This window comes from Crassostrea angulata, chromosome 2 (assembly GCF_025612915.1).
Source record: "Crassostrea angulata isolate pt1a10 chromosome 2, ASM2561291v2, whole genome shotgun sequence".
NCBI classification, from domain to species: Eukaryota; Metazoa; Mollusca; class Bivalvia; order Ostreida; family Ostreidae; genus Magallana; species Magallana angulata.
Window position 1 is genome coordinate 19,836,259 of NC_069112.1, and position 20,287 is coordinate 19,856,545.

A 20,287-nucleotide genomic window follows, 5' to 3' on the forward strand; every position below is an offset into this window, starting at 1 on the left:
CCGGCCTGGCTAAAAATTCTTTCTAAAACTGAGAAGATATGTATTCTAGATTCAGTTAGCTTTGGTATTTATACCTCAGCTAACACGTAAACTTTACATACATTGGTATCATTTGAAACTGTGGAAATTCAAACAAAACGACATGTTCTCGTCAACGAAAATAATCATTTACTTTACTTTACTTTACTTTACTTTACACTTTGAAAAATTACTAGACAATGTTTGAAACGCAGATCGTAATAGAAGATCATGTGTGAGACATTTAACCAAAGTTTATGTTTACACTCTATTTTTTAAATAACTATACCGTATATCCGGGGATAATTTTTTTTGGCATGTAGCCAACTTTGTGGAAATGTACCTGAACGAGATCTATTTGCGATATAATAATGAAAGCAAAACATAAGGCAAGAAATAAAAGCGACTTATATCGGATTTACGATGTGTTATACAGAGAATAATACATATCATTTTCCAGAATCCCTAACAGCCCTTGAGACTGACACATGTATTATACAGTTGGCTGTATCGCATAGGCAAAACAACCTGTATCTATTACTAACTATGAGATAAAGTACTTTATATCCGACTTCGCTTTATTTTTTTATTAAGGGAACGATGAACCTAAAAACCTTATAGTCAAGTTTAGATATGGAATTCTGTTACATATGAAGTTATAAAATATCAGTAACAGTCTCATTTTTATTAAATGGGTTATAATGATAAGATACATTTAAAGTCACTGATTTCATTACTACAATAAAATAATATTTTTAAACCACCCTCTTTAATACAGCGCAAACGTATTTTCAGACATTATCTCACAAGGCTATGAAAGGAATTATTACAAAATAAAGATAATTGCTTTATATATTGTGCATTACAAAACATAATCTACATGTATCTCACATTTAAAATGCATTTATTTACAATGACTTCTGTTGTTGGTTTTTCTTGGGGTTTTTTGTAATTTGTGTGACAAAGTGGAAATTTTGTTTTTGTCGCAAAATGCACATGATTAATTTTGAAATTTAGTGTGAATAAATTTTTAGGGTATTATGACGTCAGGTTTTGTTCTCAAATTGAAACTTGAACTTTGTTATGAAATGTAAATTTCTTATCAATATATTCATCATTTGCCATTTATACAACGGTCGTCGCTATAATGTAATCCTTAAATGGTTTGTAGATGACTAACATAACGATATTAATTCAAGTATAATACGGTACGACATTTTATCTTGATATGAAATAATATGATTTGAATATATATTTGAATAAAAATTTTGCAAAAAACTTTAAGTTCAAAGCATAAATATATGATTTTTTTACCAAACGATAATATATAGCCATACAAATGAAATTTATCAAGAAGCCCATGGACCGCATCACTCACCCCAACAATATTCATTTTTTTAAAGTTTTGGTGAGGGATAAATTTTAGTGAATTAGTTAATAGTGATTTATATATAGCTACAGAATACCCTCTTTAGACAGCCCAAGCTGTGTTTGGGTGATTAAGAATGGAGCAATGTATAGAGTGATCAAGATTTATGGGCTTTTAATAATTGGAGCCATGGTAGCTATTGTCTGTAGAGTTGGGAGCCAAGGTCAAGCTGGAGTGTTCAGACAAGATGATTAGATTATTAGAATTTTATAGAGATAGATGTAGAAATGGAGCTTTTTAATTAATAGAATGGAGCTTATGATTTGAGATAATCATCAATTGTAGCCGTAGTATATATATATATATATATATATATATATATATATATATATATATATATATATATATATATATGACCTCTAGAATCAAGGGAGATAAGAGTAGAAAAGAGTATAGAATAGAGTAAGAAGAGTTAGAGATTTGGAGAGATTTGTTCTTATTTACTCAGTGCACATGGATTAAACATAGGATGTGATGTGACTATTCCCTGAAATAATGTGAGTAAACTTGTAAATACTTTTACCCATCTTTGTGACTTTAGTAATTAAAATCAAATATGTGTGATTCAAAAGAGTTGCCGGTCACCTCCGTGACATTTTTCAAAATTTTCCATTATTTTTCAAAATTAAACATAGAACCCCTCTTAGTGCCACAGTTTTAGTTTTTGATCAGAAGTTGGTTTAGCTTAATTTTGGCTTATAATTTGAGTAGGCAATCATAGCCTACTGCGCTTGGCCCAAAGGTCACACCGTTGACAAAGTAGTTTAAAGTCAAGATCTAGTAAATGAAAGGTGCATAAAGGTTGATGAAATTAAAGAAATAAATTCTTTTAATGATGCTTCATAGCAAAAGATTTGTTTGATAGAGTGCACCAGAACTTTGGAAAAAAACAATGAATGATCACGTTTTAAACTGCCATTTTTATTGGAATATAAAGAATATAAGCAACAAAATCCTAAAGTTTTGTCCATTTTGGATAAATAAAATAACTCTAGAAAGCCTAGAGTGTCTCCTAAAATGGAATAAAACTAACTCTTGACTTCCTTTTTAAAATCATTTCTAATTGAATATAGGTATTAAGAATACTTTTCTGAATATTTAATATAAACTTTGTTTCATTTTCTACATATTTTTTTAAAAGCCAGAAAGTACAGGAACAAGTTCAATCAAGTCAGCTATGACGATCAAATGGTTCTTTCTTGAAAAAGACCTGTTGGACTACGTTTTACGAAAGAATTTTCGAAAACGTTGTTAATTAATTTAGTCTCTTGAAATGATATCCGACGAACAAATTTTTAATAAAAACATTAATATACCCTTACAAGATTTCTAATACAATATTTCTAAACCATTTGAATAAATTATTGATTAGTATTTTATTAGAATTAAAGGCATTCATGAATTAGGTCGTAAGTTGTAAATTTTTTTTTGCAAAACGCAACCCTTGAATCGTTTACTAGATCTTTACCTTAATACAATATCTCTGAGAAATATCATCCCAAGACAAAAATTCCAAAGGATCGTCACGGTCTCGACCCGTTCGTCCCGGTACTCGCAAAGAATTCCACAAGAAAATTGTGAAAATTGATACTTTTTCTTGATAAACTACGCAACCTCGCGATATAAACGAACCGAAGTCAATGTTGACTGCATACAAGTCTTGACGTCATTTCTGAAGTAAAGGGTTATTGGTGTTACGTCAAAATGGAAATCATGACTTTCGGTGTTTAGGTAAGTTTTATTCCGTTTGAAATGCAATGGTGAAAATACCGGAAAATTAAATTTTAGAATATTTGTGAAAATACAAGTCAACAAAAGTGTATCCCTTATCTGAACCCGAGGTCTGCAGTTCAGAACTCTATTAACACATCCAGTGGGCAACATTTAAATATGAACCGTTTCAGACGGTATCAGTAATTTTTTTCAGCTGGAATTAATTTACACCATCATAATTTGACTTACTGTTAATAGATTAATAGGAATATGTATAGGTCATCGAGAAAGCCTACACGAACATCGAGTTGTCTATTCAGAAAGTCAATCAGTTCACATTTTTTCTTTCTTAAGAATTTACTGACCGTCGTGGCAAACTCTAAAATATCATATATTAATTATTTAAAGCTGAAGAGTTTAATGTAAAAATCTTGCACTATACTTTAATTTCAAAATTCAAATCTATGAATATATTTTGTTTACCAAATGATAGTTTTAAGCACAACAAATGAAATTAAATAAGAGGCCCATAGGCCATATCACTCACTCAAACAATATTAATTTTTTTAATTTTAGTTTTTAAGATTTTTTCCAAAATATTTCAAAGTTAAACATTGAACCCTCTTTGGGCATATCGGTTTCAGGCCACAACTGACCTTGATTTTGGCTGTTGGGTTTTGTCATATTCTTGGGCGGTATCTTCTTTTGCATTGAACTTTTTTTTTAATGAAGATCGTCTAAAACGGACGGGCATTTTTGTACGAGCATTTTTAACGTACAACAGTCGCATGTAGACGCAGATTTAACGCAAGATTAAATGCGTTTACATCGCATAACAGTTGCTTTAAATCATGCGAGTTTCGTACGATTACTTATTTCATTTGCGAGTATTTAGGCAACAGTTTACAAACCATATCTATTATTTTCGTTCGCACGAATATTTTGTCGCTTCTGCTTCTGTGCATGCGCCGATTGTGAAAGGGCTTAAGATGATAAGGTCTCCAGGAAACTTGATGAACATATTACAGAAAAAGAATTGTTCCAGGTTCTTAAAGATATGAAACCCGATACGTCACTAAGTAGTAATGGTTTTATAGCCAATTTTATAAAACAAAAATTGAATTGATATAAAGTACATGTATTTTATGATTAGTGTTATGATTGAGGTATTTAAAAAACAATTACCAATATCACAGAGGCTATAAACTCTTGTTTACCAAAAGACAATTTCCAAAAAAAAAAACTGGGAGATCTACTACACTTATTAATATTTCGTAAATTACTATCGGGTTGTATAAGTTATATGAATAATCCACTCTAGACACACAAATAGCGAATACCAAACCGATTTTATTCCTTATTTGACAAAATATGGACTTTGTGGAGAAAATTTTTTCAGGAGTAGACTTGTATACTTTCTTTTCCGTATGCGGGTTATATCTACTTTATTCCTAGAGCTATTTATTGTATATTCTTGTTTAGATTGTATGAGTGTGTGTATGAATGTCTATGTGGACAATTATTAATTGATATGTCTATGTGAACAATTAATTAATTAATTTAATTGCCCTCAATTTTAACAATATTAAAAATGCCCCTTTCAATAACAAGAGGCCAACTGGCCTTAACGGTCACCTGAGTAGCATATATCCCATACACAAACTTGTCATGGAGTCTCATATATGCATCTAATTAATTAGGTTTCATACTGGAGTAAAAAAATTATGAATTTGTAATGACGACCACATTTCAAAAAGAACTGTGAAACCTATAATTTTGGTGAAAAACTAAAAGATCTGGTCTACAAAATCATGAATTTTCCTTTCAGGTTTGTGGGAGTAAAGAAGATAATTTTTTAACGCTATATGCATTAACATCTATACATCCATTTTGGCCCTGCCTTAGAGTCAAAACCCATACCCCAGGGGACATGAAAATTAAAATTTCAGTAGAGGACTTCCTGGTAAACATAATTATTAGTCGGTTATTTTATACAGATGTGTGAGAATAGAGAAGAAGATTTTTAAACATTATATGCATTAACAATATATTGCCATATTGCCCCCACCCCCTCATGTCCTGAACCCCTGACCCAGGGGCCATGAATTTCACAATTTAGGTAAAGGAGATTGTGGATATCATAACCATGTATTCAGTTTTTTGCCCACATGTGTTGGAGTAGAGAAGAAGATTTTTTAAGATTTAAAACATTTTACTATATGGCCATATTGGCCCTACCCTAGAGCCTAATCACCTAACAAAGAGGTCATGAATTTCACAATTTTGGTAGAGGGCCTCATGGACAGCATAACCATGCATTTAGTTTTTAACAAATATACCGGTATATGGGAGTAGAGAAGAAGATTTTCTAAGATTTAATACATTTTTACTATTTGGCCATATTGGCCCCACCCTAGAGCCTGAACCCCTGATTGAGGGGTCATGAATTTCACAATTTTGGTAGAGGGCTTCATGGACATCATAACCATGCATTTAGTTTTTAACAAATATATTTGGGAGTAGAGAAGAAGATTTTCTAAGATTTAATACATTTTTACTATATGGCCGTATTGGCCCCACCCTAGAGACTGAACCCCTGACCCAGGGGTCATGAATTTCACAATTTTGATAGAGGGCTTCATGGACATCATTATCATGCATTTAGTTTTTAACAAATATATATGATAGTAGAAAAGAAGATTTTCTAAGATTTAATACATTTTTACTATTTGGCCATATTGGCCCCACCCTAGAGCCTGAACCCCTTGAATCAGAGGCCATGAATTTCACAATTTAGTTAGAGGGCCTCATGGACATCATAATCATCCATTCAGTTTTTAAAAAACATATATGGTAGTAGAGAAAAAGATTGGCATATTTGGCCCCACCTGTGGCACCCCAGGGGTGGTAGAGCCATAAATTTCACAATTTAGATTCTTCTTACCATAGAGATGCTTCACACCAAAAATGGTAACGATTGGCCTGGTAGTTTTCAAGAAGAAGTTAAAAATGTAAAATTGTTAACGCACGACGCACGGCGCACGACGCACGACGACGGACGAAGACCAATTGCAATAGGTCACCTGAGTGACTCAGGTGACCTAAAAATGCTTTATACCAAGATTGGTAAAAATTGGCCAAAAGGTTTAATAGAAGTAAAAAATGTGGAAAATTTACAAATGGATAATCAGAAAACGGGTAATCAGAAAAGCAAGCCTGAACCTTCGGTTCTGGTGAACTAAAAATTCAAGATATGATGGTTGCTGTTAACCTATATCAATGCTCATGGGAGAAATTTTGCGAAAATCCTGTGAACGCGAATATTTCTCCCCGCGAACCACCTATGATAGGTATGTATATTGTAATCTACATGGTTACATAGATTTGTCACCGCGAACCACTTAATTTTGGTAAATCGCGGAAGAAAGTCGTCGTAAATGAAATCTGAATTGTTTAATTCAATGCATCCACTTTAGCATTTATTTGGTAAAGTTTTGAAATTTCTATTAGTTACTAAACTAATTCAAAAGAGCTTAGTAAAAATACCAATAACTGTCAATTTGATTAAAATAAACGGAAGTACCAAAGAAATGAACAAATTTATTTTGGATAAATGCAAAGAAAGAAAACTACCCAAACATCGATTAGGGAAAATGTGTTTAGTATAAATACAAAGAATACAAAAGTTCTCAAGCATCGACAGGATTACCAGTGTCCTCAAACAAGTATCGTTTTGCTTAATGACAATACGAAACAGCTGTATAAAAATTAAATGAGTTAAACAGGGTAAAAAATGTTGGGTATGAATATTCACGTGACTGGGAATTTTTTTGTTTTTGTTTTGTTTTTGTTTTTGTTTTTTTTGTGTTTGTCTTTTTTTTTTTTTTTTAAATCAATACTCATTTATATTCGTTCTCTTCTCATTCATATTTGAAGATTTGCAGTATTGTTTCGTGGATTGAATAATAAGAACAGATTACTGGATAATGAATATCTAAATATATTATTAAAAATATTAGCAATTCAATGAGCAATGAATTTTGTCGATAACCCTAAGAGCGAAATCTACGAAAATTAGTTTTCAACGAATATTGATGAAAGTGCAGTAAGTGTGTTGTTGTGTTACCTCACTGAACGTATCCCAGAGTTGTTCCATTTTGGCGTTCTGGAATTTGTATTTGGTGACGTACATCTACAACAAATAAACAAGGGATACCAGTGTCTCTTATTACTTCATCAATATACCAAGGACACAGATATATGATATATTTTGTACTTAAAATAAAGCATGCTGTTGATAAGTTTCTTCTGAAAAAAGGAATATATGATACCTGATAAATGTTCGCCTCAATATTGCTGTAAGATACTGTATACAGGGTTATTTTCGCCCCGTATTATTTTTCACCCTTCAACACTTAATAAAAAAAAGTTTTGCCTCGTCCTGATTTCGCCCAAACAAAGTTGTGTTTAAAGAGAGATAATATGAGCCATAGACTTCGCCCAGTCTTACATTAAATTCGCCTACTGGCAGCGAGGGCGAACTGTGCGAAAATAAAACGGGCAAATATTTCCATGAATAGAGTAGTGAATTCAAACCAAAACTCCTCTGTTCTGTAAAACCGTGGTACAGAATGATTTTCTTACCCTGAGCCCCTTCTGAAAGTCTTCTTTACCAACGAAACCCATCAGCATTCTAAGCACGGCCATCCCCTAAAACATTTAAAAGTGAAACTCTTTCAGAGTACTGTAAAATCATTAAAATTCGTCGGGGCGAATGTTTTAGGATTGCTTAAATTTTACAGGTTCATGGGGCGAAATTTCGTGCATTATTTTAAACCTATAAAAGAATAATGACTTTATAATACTTTTTATTTATTTCATTATTCGTGGATGACTTCAATTTGCGGATGAGAGGTACCCAAAATTTCACGAAAATTAAGCAACACCACAGGATGAATTTCTGCCATTCAGTCGACTGAATATAAACTGAGCGGTCTGGAAATGTGATTAAAAGGCAGAGCTATGCCATTCAGTCAAATATCTGTCACCTTTCAGATAAATGAATGACAGAGATTCATCCTCTGCACGAAATCTAATGATTCTACAGTATACAAAAGTGACGTACCGATAAAAAATATTGTATTAGTCCCTTTAATGGCTTCAACTATTCTTCTTTTACAGGTATGCTTATTTTTGTTATAAAAAATCAAGAGATGTGATACCTTATATTACAAAACGGATGTAATGCAGTTATATTTCATAATAGATGTAATGCAGTTATATTACATAATGGATGTAATATAGTTTTACAACATAAGTTTGACTAAAGTATTTTACCTTGCTATATGATATAGAATCAAATGATTCTGCTATGTCGTCTGGTGTAGCTATTGGAGTCGAGACCGGATGTGACGTAGTAAGGGCGTCTTTTACCATTACAGGAAATACCTCTTTGGCAACAACAGATAAAGTAAACTAAAATAAAAAAACAAGAGTAAAATTAACAGATTCATATGTCATGTTGGATAAATTTTTCAGTAGAACAATTCATTTATAAAGAGACTCTGTTAACCTACTAGAACTATCAAAATAGAAATCAAGGATTCCTCCAAATTCGAAGTGAGATAGGATTTTTTTCTTTGTTTCAATTAAATTGAAACTTGTTTGTAAAAAGGCTTTCAAGGTGACTGGGTGGTCAATTAGCTATTAAATCTATCTTATAAAATTCTCTTTTTTAAGGCGATCAATACGGTCTAAAACAGTCCAGCCCTTTTAAGCATAAAAATAAGATAAAAAAAACGCTTGGATCCATTACCTTTATATGTTGAATAAATTATGTTTGTTAAATGATTTCTTCTCACACAAAATATTCTGTGAAAATCAAATTGACTATGATACCCAAATATTGGTCTCATCGTTTCATATTTAAAAATGTCTTACCCGAACATCAATACCATGTTTTGAAAATTCTCCGTTAAGGCACTTTAAATGTATATAACGTGAAGTAATAATTACTAAAGTTTTTATACATCGATTTGTTTATTCACATTGCTGTTTTGCAGACGTAATAAGAATTTTGTCAAAAATCTACATTTCTTAAGTTAACAATAAAAATAAAAATAAAATCAACAATATAATTTTGATGGACAAAATTTTGCAAAAAGTACCTAAGTGGGGCTGATTTGTCAGCATATTACCCATCAAGTTATCATATAACTTTCGATATGATATCTTCAGTCATAAATGATCACAGTACGACGCCCTGCCATTCCATGATCTGAATGTTAACTGAATGGTCAGGAAAAGTCACTGAATGGCAGAGTTATGCCATTTATGCCATTCAGTCAAATTTCAGTTACCTTTCAGTTACATTTCAGTTGACTGAACGGCACAGTCTCATCCTGTGTATATTTCTTTTAATTATGAACAATTTTGAATGTTAATATGTAAAGGATAACCCAACATTATTATAGTGACTGAATGATATGACCAGTAACAGTGGCACCTTCTTAAGGAATACACACTTATGTTAAAACGCACCACATTCCATTCTGGATAAATTGCATCCATAGCGAAATACATCAGCAAGCTGGCGAAGCCTTCATTGAGCCAGAGGTCATCCCACCACGCCATCGTAACCATGTTACCGAACCACTGAAAAATAGAATAACTTTAAAAAAATAATAGCATAGTAACCATGCTAGCGAAATACTGAAAGAAAGTAGAATAACTGGAAATAATAGCATAGTAACCATGTTAGCAAAATACTGAAAGAAAGTAGAATAACTGGAAATAATAGCATAGTAACCATGTTACCGAACTACTTAAAAAGTAGAATAACTGGAAATAATAATGTCATAGAAACCGTTTTACCAAACCACTGAAAAAGTAGAATGACTGGAAATACTAATGGCATTGTAACCATGTTACCAAACCACTGAAAAAATAGAATGACTGAAAATATTAATGGCATTGTAACCATGTTACCAAACTACTAAAAAATAGAATAACTGGAAATGAAAATGATAATAATGTTAGCGAAATACTGAAAATAGAATAACTGCAAATAATAATGGCATAGTAACCATGTAACCAAACTACTAAAAAAAGAGAATAACTGAAAAAAACAATGGCATAGTGACCATGTTACCTCACCAATGAAAAAATAGAATAACTGGGAAAAAAGATGGCATAGAGACCATGTTATAATCACTGAATAAAATAGAATAACTGAAAATAATAATGTCATAGTAACTATTTTACCAAACTACTGAAAAAATAGAATAACTGGAAATATTAATGGAATAGTGACCATGTTACCGAACCACTGAAAAAAAAAATAACTGGAAATAAAAATGTCATAATAACCATGTAACAAACTACTGAAAAAATAGAATAACTGGAAATAACAATGTCATAGTAACCATGTTACCGAACTACTGAAAAAATAGAATAACTGGAAATAACAATGGCATTGTAACCATGTTACCAAACTACTGAAAAAATAGAATAACTGGAAATAACAATGGCATTGTAACCATGTTACCAAACTACTGAAAAAAAAGAATAACTGGAAATAATAATGGCATAGAAACCGTTTTACCAAACCACTGAAAAAATAGAGTGACTGGAAATATTAAAGGCATTGTAACCGTGTTACCAAACTACTAAAAAAATAGAATAACTGGAAAAAAACAATGGCATAGTGACCATGTTACCTCACCAATGAAAAAATAGAATAACTGGGAAAAAAGATGGCATAGAGACCATGTTATAATCACTGAATAAAATAGAATAATTGAAAATAATAATGTCATAGTAACTATTTTACCAAACTACTGAAAAAATAGAATAACTGGAAATATTAATGGAATAGTGACCATGTTACCGAACCACTGAAAAAAAAAATAACTGGAAATAAAAATGTCATAATAACCATGTAACAAACTACTGAAAAAATAGAATAACTGGAAATAACAATGTCATAGTAACCATGTTACCGAACTACTGAAAAAATAGAATAACTGGAAATAACAATGGCATTGTAACCATGTTACCAAACTACTGAAAAAAAAGAATAACTGGAAATAATAATGGCATAGAAACCGTTTTACCAAACCACTGAAAAAATAGAATGACTGGAAATATTAAAGGCATTGTAACCGTGTTACCAAACTACTAAAAAAAATATAATAACTGGAAAAAAAAACAATGGCATAGTGACCATGTTACCTCACCAATGAAAAAATAGAATAACTGGGAAAAAAGATGGCATAGAGACCATGTTACAATCACTGAAAAAATAGAATAACTGGAAATATTAATGGAATAGTGACCATGTTACCAAACCACTGAAAAAAATAGAATAACTGGAAATAAAAATGTCATAATAACCATGTAACAAACTACTGAAAAAATAGAATAACTGGAAAGAATAATGGCATAGTGACCATTTCAACAAAACAACTGAATAAAATTAGAATAACTGGAAAATGATAATGGCATAGTGGCCATATCACTAAATTACTGAATACAAATAGAAAAACAGGAAAAATAGTGAAGTATTGACTATAATACCCCATTACTGAAACAAAAAATAAAAACACAAAAAATGTGCCATTAATTAATTGTAAGCAACGGATCAACTAATGGTTACACTCGTTTCTTACCGTATGGGCAACCTCATGAGCTATAATCAACGTCACCATTAGCTTGTTCTCACTGGATGATACACCAGGTTCGTAAAGTAGCGCGGTCTCGCGATAAAGAACGAGACCCCAATTCTCCATGGCACCGCCACTGAAATCCGGGACCGCCACGTGATCTGCCCCACAAATAAAAAATATAGTCTTAGATCTGGCGACCATTTGACTTATGTAGGCGTGGCTGGCAACAAATTCCATACATATATGTGCCTTTCACATGTACCTTTAAATATAATTTTTATTTTTTAATTTTTTTTTCATATTAACTATTTTAATGTAAATAAAAGAAAATTTTCAGATGTTTTGACTTTAAAATCTGAATTTTTCGTATATTTTTATAGACTGGGGAAATTGAATATCCAGTATTTTAAAAAAGGTCAAGGCCATCCATACCTCATGAACAAGCTCACTTAGATTTAGTCTTACAGCCCAAAATAGTCTGATTGGAAACAGAGATAAAGGTGAACTCGATTGAATGTTCATGGTTCAAAAGTCTGATATTAATGATCTTTGAATAAAAGTACATTGTATTTTGAAAAATGATTGTTTTTCGTTTTGAATAACTTTAAATTTCAAGTATCTTTTTCTCTAATATTAATGCATGTACTCTTTAACCATTAAAAAAATCGAAAACACTTACATTTTTGAAATATTGAAACCAGATTTTACTCTATAAATACATGTATATCGTGTTGGATTGAATTATAATAATAATATGTAGCCAAAATAAAATTAGTATGATGTGGATCTAGACAAATAGCTCTGTATAGAGATATAGGGAAATTTTATATTTATAAACCAATAATATTTAGATTTCTTCTTCCATAAATAATAGTTTTTTGCCAAACAAATATCATGCCTGAAAGTTAAAAGTAGATCTATTGGGTTATTAAATGGTTGACCACCAAGCTCCTTTAAAGCTGAAATTTTAGGAATTAGGAAGTGTTCCTTATTTAACATGGTACAAAATATCATAATTTCCAAAAGTTAAGTGCAGATTTTATTGTAAAGGTGTTGACTATCCTTAAGTCTTTAACCAACCCAATTAAAATAGAACTTCCATCCGCTCCCTAGTTTTCGATTATTATCAGAACTTCCATCCGCTCCCCCGAGTTTTCGATTGAAATGAGAACTTCAATCCGCTCCCAGGTTTTCGATTAAAAATCCGGAGAGCGGATAAAATTTCTAATCTTAATTAGATTCCTCTTTAATCTCGCTTTTTTTTAAAAGACAACTCTTTAAAGAACAAAAGATTTAAAATGGTTAAAAGATAAAAACTTGCCCTGAAATTCGTTTTTACAAGTGGTTAAAATCAATCGCAACTTCTCGTGCATTTCCGACAGAGCACGGAAAAACACCTCGAACGTATTACTAAGGCGTCCATGACGACCCCTGTTTTACAAAACTTTATATAAGTTTATAGCTTTGTTATGTAAATTTCAGTAAAAAGGTGTGTCCGATATGCAATGTCATCCCGTGCACGCACGGGTCAAAGTCTTGTTTTGTATCAAATTTTAATATCCAGTACTGTTAATACAACTGAGGTGTTTTTCCGAACTCTGTCGGAGAAGCTCGAGAAGTTGTGATTGGATTAAAATACCAAAAGTTGCAATTAATTCGCTTTTACCAGTCTTGTTGAGGACGTCTGTGATGTTGAAATATTCAGTGAAGAATTTGAAGCATTGGCTGATTATTCCTATTGCATACTCTGTCTGATTTATCTTATCCGGCTGAGACCAAACTCGAATCTGAAATAGATATGAATATATCATAATAATTTTCATATTCATGACTGAAATCTAGTTGAAGTCAAAATACATGAATAATATATTGTGTCAATCGGGGTTTTTTTTTTTGCCGGTGAGGTAAACAAACTGGTGCCATTACTTCGTCATACTTTTCTGACTGTGGCCCACCTTCAAAAATATAGTTCACAAGGGTAACAGTAAACTGTCGATAATAATTGAAATATTATTAGGTACATGGTCTTATATAGTCTAATATGGTTTATACGTGGTCAGTAAGTTTCATTTGAAATGGAATTTACTGAACACGCATGAACCATATGAAGTCAACTACAATCCATGTAACGGTTACATCTTACCGACTGATATTGTGTATAAGGCCACACCGTCTGACATTCAGTGAAAAAGGGTACGAGCAGGCAAGCGATTAAAAAATTAAATTATTATAAATTTTTGTAGCCAAAATTATTAGGCGGTAGAGAAATAAAGTTGAGCACACAGTTACATTTCTTCTACGTGTTTCTGATTAAAAAATGAAAACTATAACAAAAAATAGGTATAAAAAATGTAGCGGAAATAGAACAGAAAACAGGGCAAAATTTCCTGGATGCGGAAAAATGAATTATAATATAATTTGTATAGTTTTAGTGAAATACGAGTGCGCGGGGTCCGACGAACAAGAAATTATATTGGTGTTGCCTAAATGGCAAATAATGAATGCAAAAATGAAAATTCAATGATTTATAAAAATGTTCCAGGTTTTAAAAAGAGTACAAAACCCGATGTCATAATACTCAATGAATGACTCCATAATGCAAGAGGGGAGATAAATTTCGTACTGACTATCTATGGAATACATGTATATTATGGTCTTCATTTGATTCCTATTAGCAGATAATTTTTTCCATAGCAGCAGGAGGTAAGCAATATGAATTTATATGACATTTCTTATTTTCATCATTTGTTTTATCTTCGGTATATATGTATACACATGCCCCACTTTAGCTAACGTCACATCTGATCTAAATACGTCATTTAGTTATCATAATACACATAATATTATATGTTTTAATAATCACGTGATATACTTTATGACTTACGTCATATCCGTTTTCAAGGACAACCTCTCTGTGAGCGAAGTCTGAGATAACAATGGCAAGGAGGTAGGTGGACATGATGGGCGTGGTCTGAAACGTGGTCGTCTTCCATCCGTTCTCCATGCACTCCGATTTCCGGGGCGTATTGCTGATAGCTTCATACTCTAAAACAGAGGGAGGGACCAAAATGTTAGATCAACATAACAGTTTGCAAAAAACTTCATACAGGGTAATATTCATCTCGGTTTTATTTTTGCTTTCTTATTTTCTAGTGTTGTGAATCTATAAAATATTTTTCAGCCTTTGAAGGCTTCCTGAAATCCCAACGTTAACGTTAACATTACTACATGTGTAAGCGTTGGCCTTCTGGTAGCAGCCATTGTTTTCCTTATTTCGATCGCGTACTTAATTCAACTTCGATCTGATAGTCCAATTTTTGTCACCGGGGTTAAGAAATTTGAATATCTTTCCTTCTGGGTTGCTAATCTCTTTAAGTACAGATTAAATAAATGAGACAAATAATTGTGGAAGACTGCACACATCAAACCATATGGTAATTTCCCAGATAGATCTAATTTCTGCTTACAGATTCTGTCTTAATCCTCGGTAGTAATAAAGGGAAGCAAATATGTCCTCCACAGAATGTCGATCTGCAATTGCCAATGCCATACGATATCCCCCCCGGTGCAGACAAAGCTTGGAATCTTAAGCTTCATATGTCATGGTCTCAAGTCAAGCGTTCTAAAGACGACCCAATTTTGCGACCTAATGACCCTCTGTCTGTTTCTACACTTTGATTGACCTAATTATTTAGAGATGATGGTCATCTTTTAAAAAAAAAAACTACCGTGTCGTGGAGATGAATGGGGTTTTGATTCGTTGTTTTTTGTGGTTTCTTATTCAACACATCTTTTGGTTTTTCAAATTTAAATTTCAACTAGATTATATATGATATAATCATTGAGCATTGAAAAGAAAGAGAAAAGTTGATTAGTATAATTTTAGATTCAAGCTTTTAAAAAAAAACTCATTGAAAATATTTTTTCACATGAATGCTAATATTTTTTACGAAAAATTGTAACGAATCAATAAATTCAAACGGTTGCTCTGCATAAAGTAAAACGCCATAATAACGGAGCGCTAGGGACGGGAATTTTAGTTTTGTCATAAGCGTTTTAATTTGTTATGTATACATGGATTCGTCAAGATTACAACATGTGATAAAGTCAAGAGTAATGAAAACCACTTTGCTGTAAGCGTCGATCAATATAAAAAGCGTGCATGTTTGCTATAACCGTGGTCTACTGTACAAGCTTTTCAACCGGGCATCTGCACGTGCATTTTAGTACCTGTTTAAATTAGATTTTTACGCAAAACAAAAACACGCAATAAAAACAGATACGGATCCTATAAAATTTATACAGAAAAGAGGAATCGAATTGATGAAATTTCACAAATGAATTTACTGAAAAATTTGTAGTTTTTACAAGTTTTTAGCGGATACCGTAAAATATAAACGCGTATGGTTGGCCTCAGTTTAGCTAAGTGCGCTGTCGCTGCCCTTATAGATTGACATTTGAACGCCGTTATTACGCGAGGCGAGCTAATTACTGGTCAATTCAGGAGACAAACTGTTATTTCCCAGCCTCCAATTAAAGGCCCATCAATTCGCGGTGTGTGAAGACAATGGAGAATCAATCTCCATCTCCAGTGTACAATGGCCTTCGCTGATTCGGTTGGTGATTTTACAGTTCAATTTCTTTATTTTTGTAAGACGATCGTCTCATAGGTTTACATGCATATCAATAACGATAATAATTAATAATAATAATAACATAAGTACACATACTTTACGTTTACTAAAACAGGTATATTAAACTAGACACGATCTCGTTGCGAGCAACGAGGAGGTCTTCCGTCCGATTTTCAGAAGAGAAGATGAAATTGCCTTTGATATTCATTAACGAAACATATCAGGAAATGCGGAGGGCGGATCTAAAGTGCGATGGGTGAAGGATTATATACCCCTTTGGATCTCGAATTTGAAGGGGCAGCCCCTTTTTCTTGATGTCAAAAGAAAGCTCATGTAATGTCAAACACATTTTGTTCAACAAGTGTTTAGAAATTATATACCGTTCTCGAGATATCTGGAAAAGATCATTTTAGGGGCTGATCCTATAACTCCTTTTAGGGACCGGTAAACAAAATAAATGATGGTGACATATTGTAAAGCACATCATTTTAGAGCATGTTTTGTTCAATTTTACTTTTCAAAATTTGTCTCCATTTTGAGATATTGAAGATTGAAATTTCTGACTTCTGGCCCCTACAATTATATAATTAAGTAACAAAGGAGTAAACAATTGTCATTTATAGGTTTATAATGTTTCGATGAACATAATTATTTCTATGTATTACAAAATATTTCACAATTAAAAGTTATTATTAAAAGATTTCTAGCCCCTTAAAATTCCTAATTACATAACATATGAGAAAACTTCTATCATAAATGGATACATAACTGAAAGATTAACATTTTGCTTCTTAACATATTTCAAAATATTTCTCAGTAAAGTACTAGTGCTCTGGATGAAAACCTTCAGAGCCCTTTTGGCCCCTAAATTGAGGGACCAGCCCCTTTTTCTTGATGTCAAATCAAATGTCTCTTAAAATTAAAAATATTTTGTTCAACAAGTGTTTAGAAATCCGTTACAGTTCTTGAGCTATCTGGAAAAGAACGTTTTAGGGGCCGAACCTTTATCTCCTTATTGGGACCACGGAACGAAATGTTGATAGTTGAATATTGTTTAGATAAGCATTCTAGGCATCTTTTATTCTATATTGCTTTTCAAAACATTGTCCTTTTTAGAATAAAAGTGATCGACATTTTGGACTTAGGGCCCCTTAAAACCCTTAATTACGTAACGCAAGAAATTTCTTTTATAATGTATAATTAATTACCTATAAGATGAACATTTTTGCTTCTTAAACATATGACAAAATATTTTTCAGTTAAGTGCTATGGATGAAATATTTCAGCGACCCTTTAGTGCTTAATTTGAGGGTCCAGCCCCTTTTTCTTGATGTCAAATTAAATGTCTCTTAAAATTAAAAATATTTTGTTCAACAACTGTTAAGAAATTCGTTACCGTTCTTGAGCTATCTGAAAAAGAACGTTTTAGGGGCCGACCCCTTATCTCCTTATTGGGGCCACGGAACGAAATTTTGATGGTTGAATATTTTTTAGATAAGCATTCTAAGCATCTTTTATTCTATATTGCTTTTCAAAATATTTGTCCTTTTTGTGATATATGTGACCGATATTTTGGACTTCTGGCCCCTTAAAATCCCTTATTACGTAAAGCATGAATTTTTTTTTTTACAGTGTATAGTTGAATAACTGTAATATAAACATGTTTGCTTCTTAAACATATTACAAAATATTTCTTTGTAAAGTGCTATGTAAGAAAGACTTTAGAGACCTTTTGATCCCCTTTTTTGAGGGGCCAGCCCCTTTTTCTTGATATCAAATAAAAGGTCATTTGAATATCAACATATTTTATTCTACAAGTGTTAAGAAATTCGTTACCGTTCTTGAGCTATCTGAAAAAGAACGTTTTAGGGGCCGATCCCTTATCTTCTTTTAGGGGCTGTTTAACTAAATTTTGAAGATTGCATATTATTTAGTACATCATTTTGAGCATCTTTTCTTCTGTACTGCATTTCAAAATATTTTTCCTTTCTATGATATGGGTGATCAAAATTCTGGACTTATGGCCCCTAAAACCCCTAATTACGCAACACATGATAAAATCATTACATTGCTTGGATACATAACTGTAAGATAAACATATTTGTTTCTATAACCTTTCACAAAATATCCCTCAGTAAAGGGCTACAGATGGAAGACTTTACAGCCCTTTGGTCCCCTAATTTGAGGGGCCAGCCCCTTTTGCTGGATATTAAATGAAAGGTCTTGTAAATATAAACTTTTTTTTACATTACATGTGTTAACAAAATATTTTTCAGAAAAGAGATAAACTAAGAAAACCATGAAAAATTACGACGTTTTTTAGTCTCAATTTTCGGGACCAGGCGAGCTTTAACGCCTTTTGAGTATGACAAATATGAATGCCAAATAGCATATCTACAATCTCTTGTCTACAATCCCTGAAAGTTAATTTGAACTCAATATCTTTTACCGTTTAGGAGGAGATCCCTAGACAAGCCGACCCTCTGAAAATCGCTAAAACGTCATTTTCTCAAAAACGGAAATTACATCATCAAAATGAAAAAAATGTATACTAAGTTCGGATGAATATCTATTAGATCTGAAAGTTTCATGAAAAACGGCTGAGCCATTTTTTTTTTATATAATTGAGATCAAAGTTTAATTGCAATTTATAAATCCCGGAAATACACCGTCGATGTCTTTTAAAGTACGCATTTATGACAAACGTTTTTTTTTTATAACATTGATACACGTATCTATAAAGCACAGTGTATATCTGTTTTGATTTAACTAATTGAAAAATTCAATGATTTAACCCAAATTATACCATAAAAAAGGAAATTATACTTCGTTTAGCAAATATCTAAGTTGATGGGAAGCAACTCCATTTTGTCTAATGTTAACATTTGGTGATGTAAATGCATTCATTGTGGTTTTTTATTCGAGTTCTGTCGGAAAAGTCCGAAATGTTGCTCAATTGCGTACATACTAAAGGTTTCAAAATGGAAGTGAAAGTCCTGCACATTTTAACTTATGATTCAGTGGTCTCCCATATCCAGAAATCATTTGATTATATTAAGATTTTGCATTTATGTGTGTGTGTGTGTGGGTGGGGGGGGGGGGGGGGGGGGGGGGGAGGTAAACCTTTTCTTCCGTAACTTTTCAGTATGAGTTAAATTTAGTTCAAATTATCAAGGTCTAACACCCCCCCCCCCCTCCCTGACCCCCTCCCTACTAAATTGGCGCGTGTGTGGTGAGTAAAGTTAAATGCTTAAGATTAATTTACCCTCTTGGTACGTGAGTGTCAACCGGAAGGCAGCTTTCATATCCGGTTCATCAAGACATGGGAATAACTTCCGGGCGTCTGTGGACTGTAGCTGTGTCGCCGCTAAACGTCTACAATGAAAATAAAACTTAATTCGAACAATTAGGATAAAAAGTGTATAAAAGGTAATTTTCGCCAATGTGATTTTCGCCCTTTTTCTTTTGCAAACGGGTTCAACCTGTCTTGAATTCGCCCAGACAAAGTCGTCTCCAAAAAGAGATAATTTGAGACATGGGAATTCGTTCAACCTTTTGTCCGCTTACAACAAGGGCGAGAGGGGCAAAAATAAAATGTGGGCGAATATTTCCCTTCTAACAGTATAAACAGTTAATACACCATATATTATAGCAATACTGACTCTCTATCGGTAGAGTGCATTCATAATTTAAGCCTGTTTGCAGTAACCAGAATTTACTCTACTTACCCATTTTGAATGAAATCATAAGTTAATGTCCTGAATGTGTCTTAATTATGCGATGTAAAATATATGCAGTAAATGTAATGTAAATGTAATGTAACGAGG

General features: G+C 32.5%; 1 protein-coding gene across 1 annotated transcript in view; it reads right to left on the reverse strand.

Annotated features, from left to right (window-relative positions):
* Positions 1 to 20,287, reverse strand: part of LOC128173422 (glutamyl aminopeptidase-like) — a 44,307-nt gene that overhangs the window by 18,860 nt on the left and 5,160 nt on the right. The window contains exons 2-9 of the mRNA XM_052839093.1: positions 19,726 to 19,835; positions 14,711 to 14,871; positions 13,493 to 13,613; positions 11,830 to 11,984; positions 9,701 to 9,814; positions 8,498 to 8,635; positions 7,805 to 7,870; positions 7,287 to 7,352 (exon numbers count right to left, since the gene is read on the reverse strand). Of these exons, the coding sequence (XP_052695053.1) occupies positions 7,287 to 7,352; positions 7,805 to 7,870; positions 8,498 to 8,635; positions 9,701 to 9,814; positions 11,830 to 11,984; positions 13,493 to 13,613; positions 14,711 to 14,871; positions 19,726 to 19,835 (931 nt within the window). The remainder of the gene's footprint in view (positions 1 to 7,286; positions 7,353 to 7,804; positions 7,871 to 8,497; positions 8,636 to 9,700; positions 9,815 to 11,829; positions 11,985 to 13,492; positions 13,614 to 14,710; positions 14,872 to 19,725; positions 19,836 to 20,287) is intronic.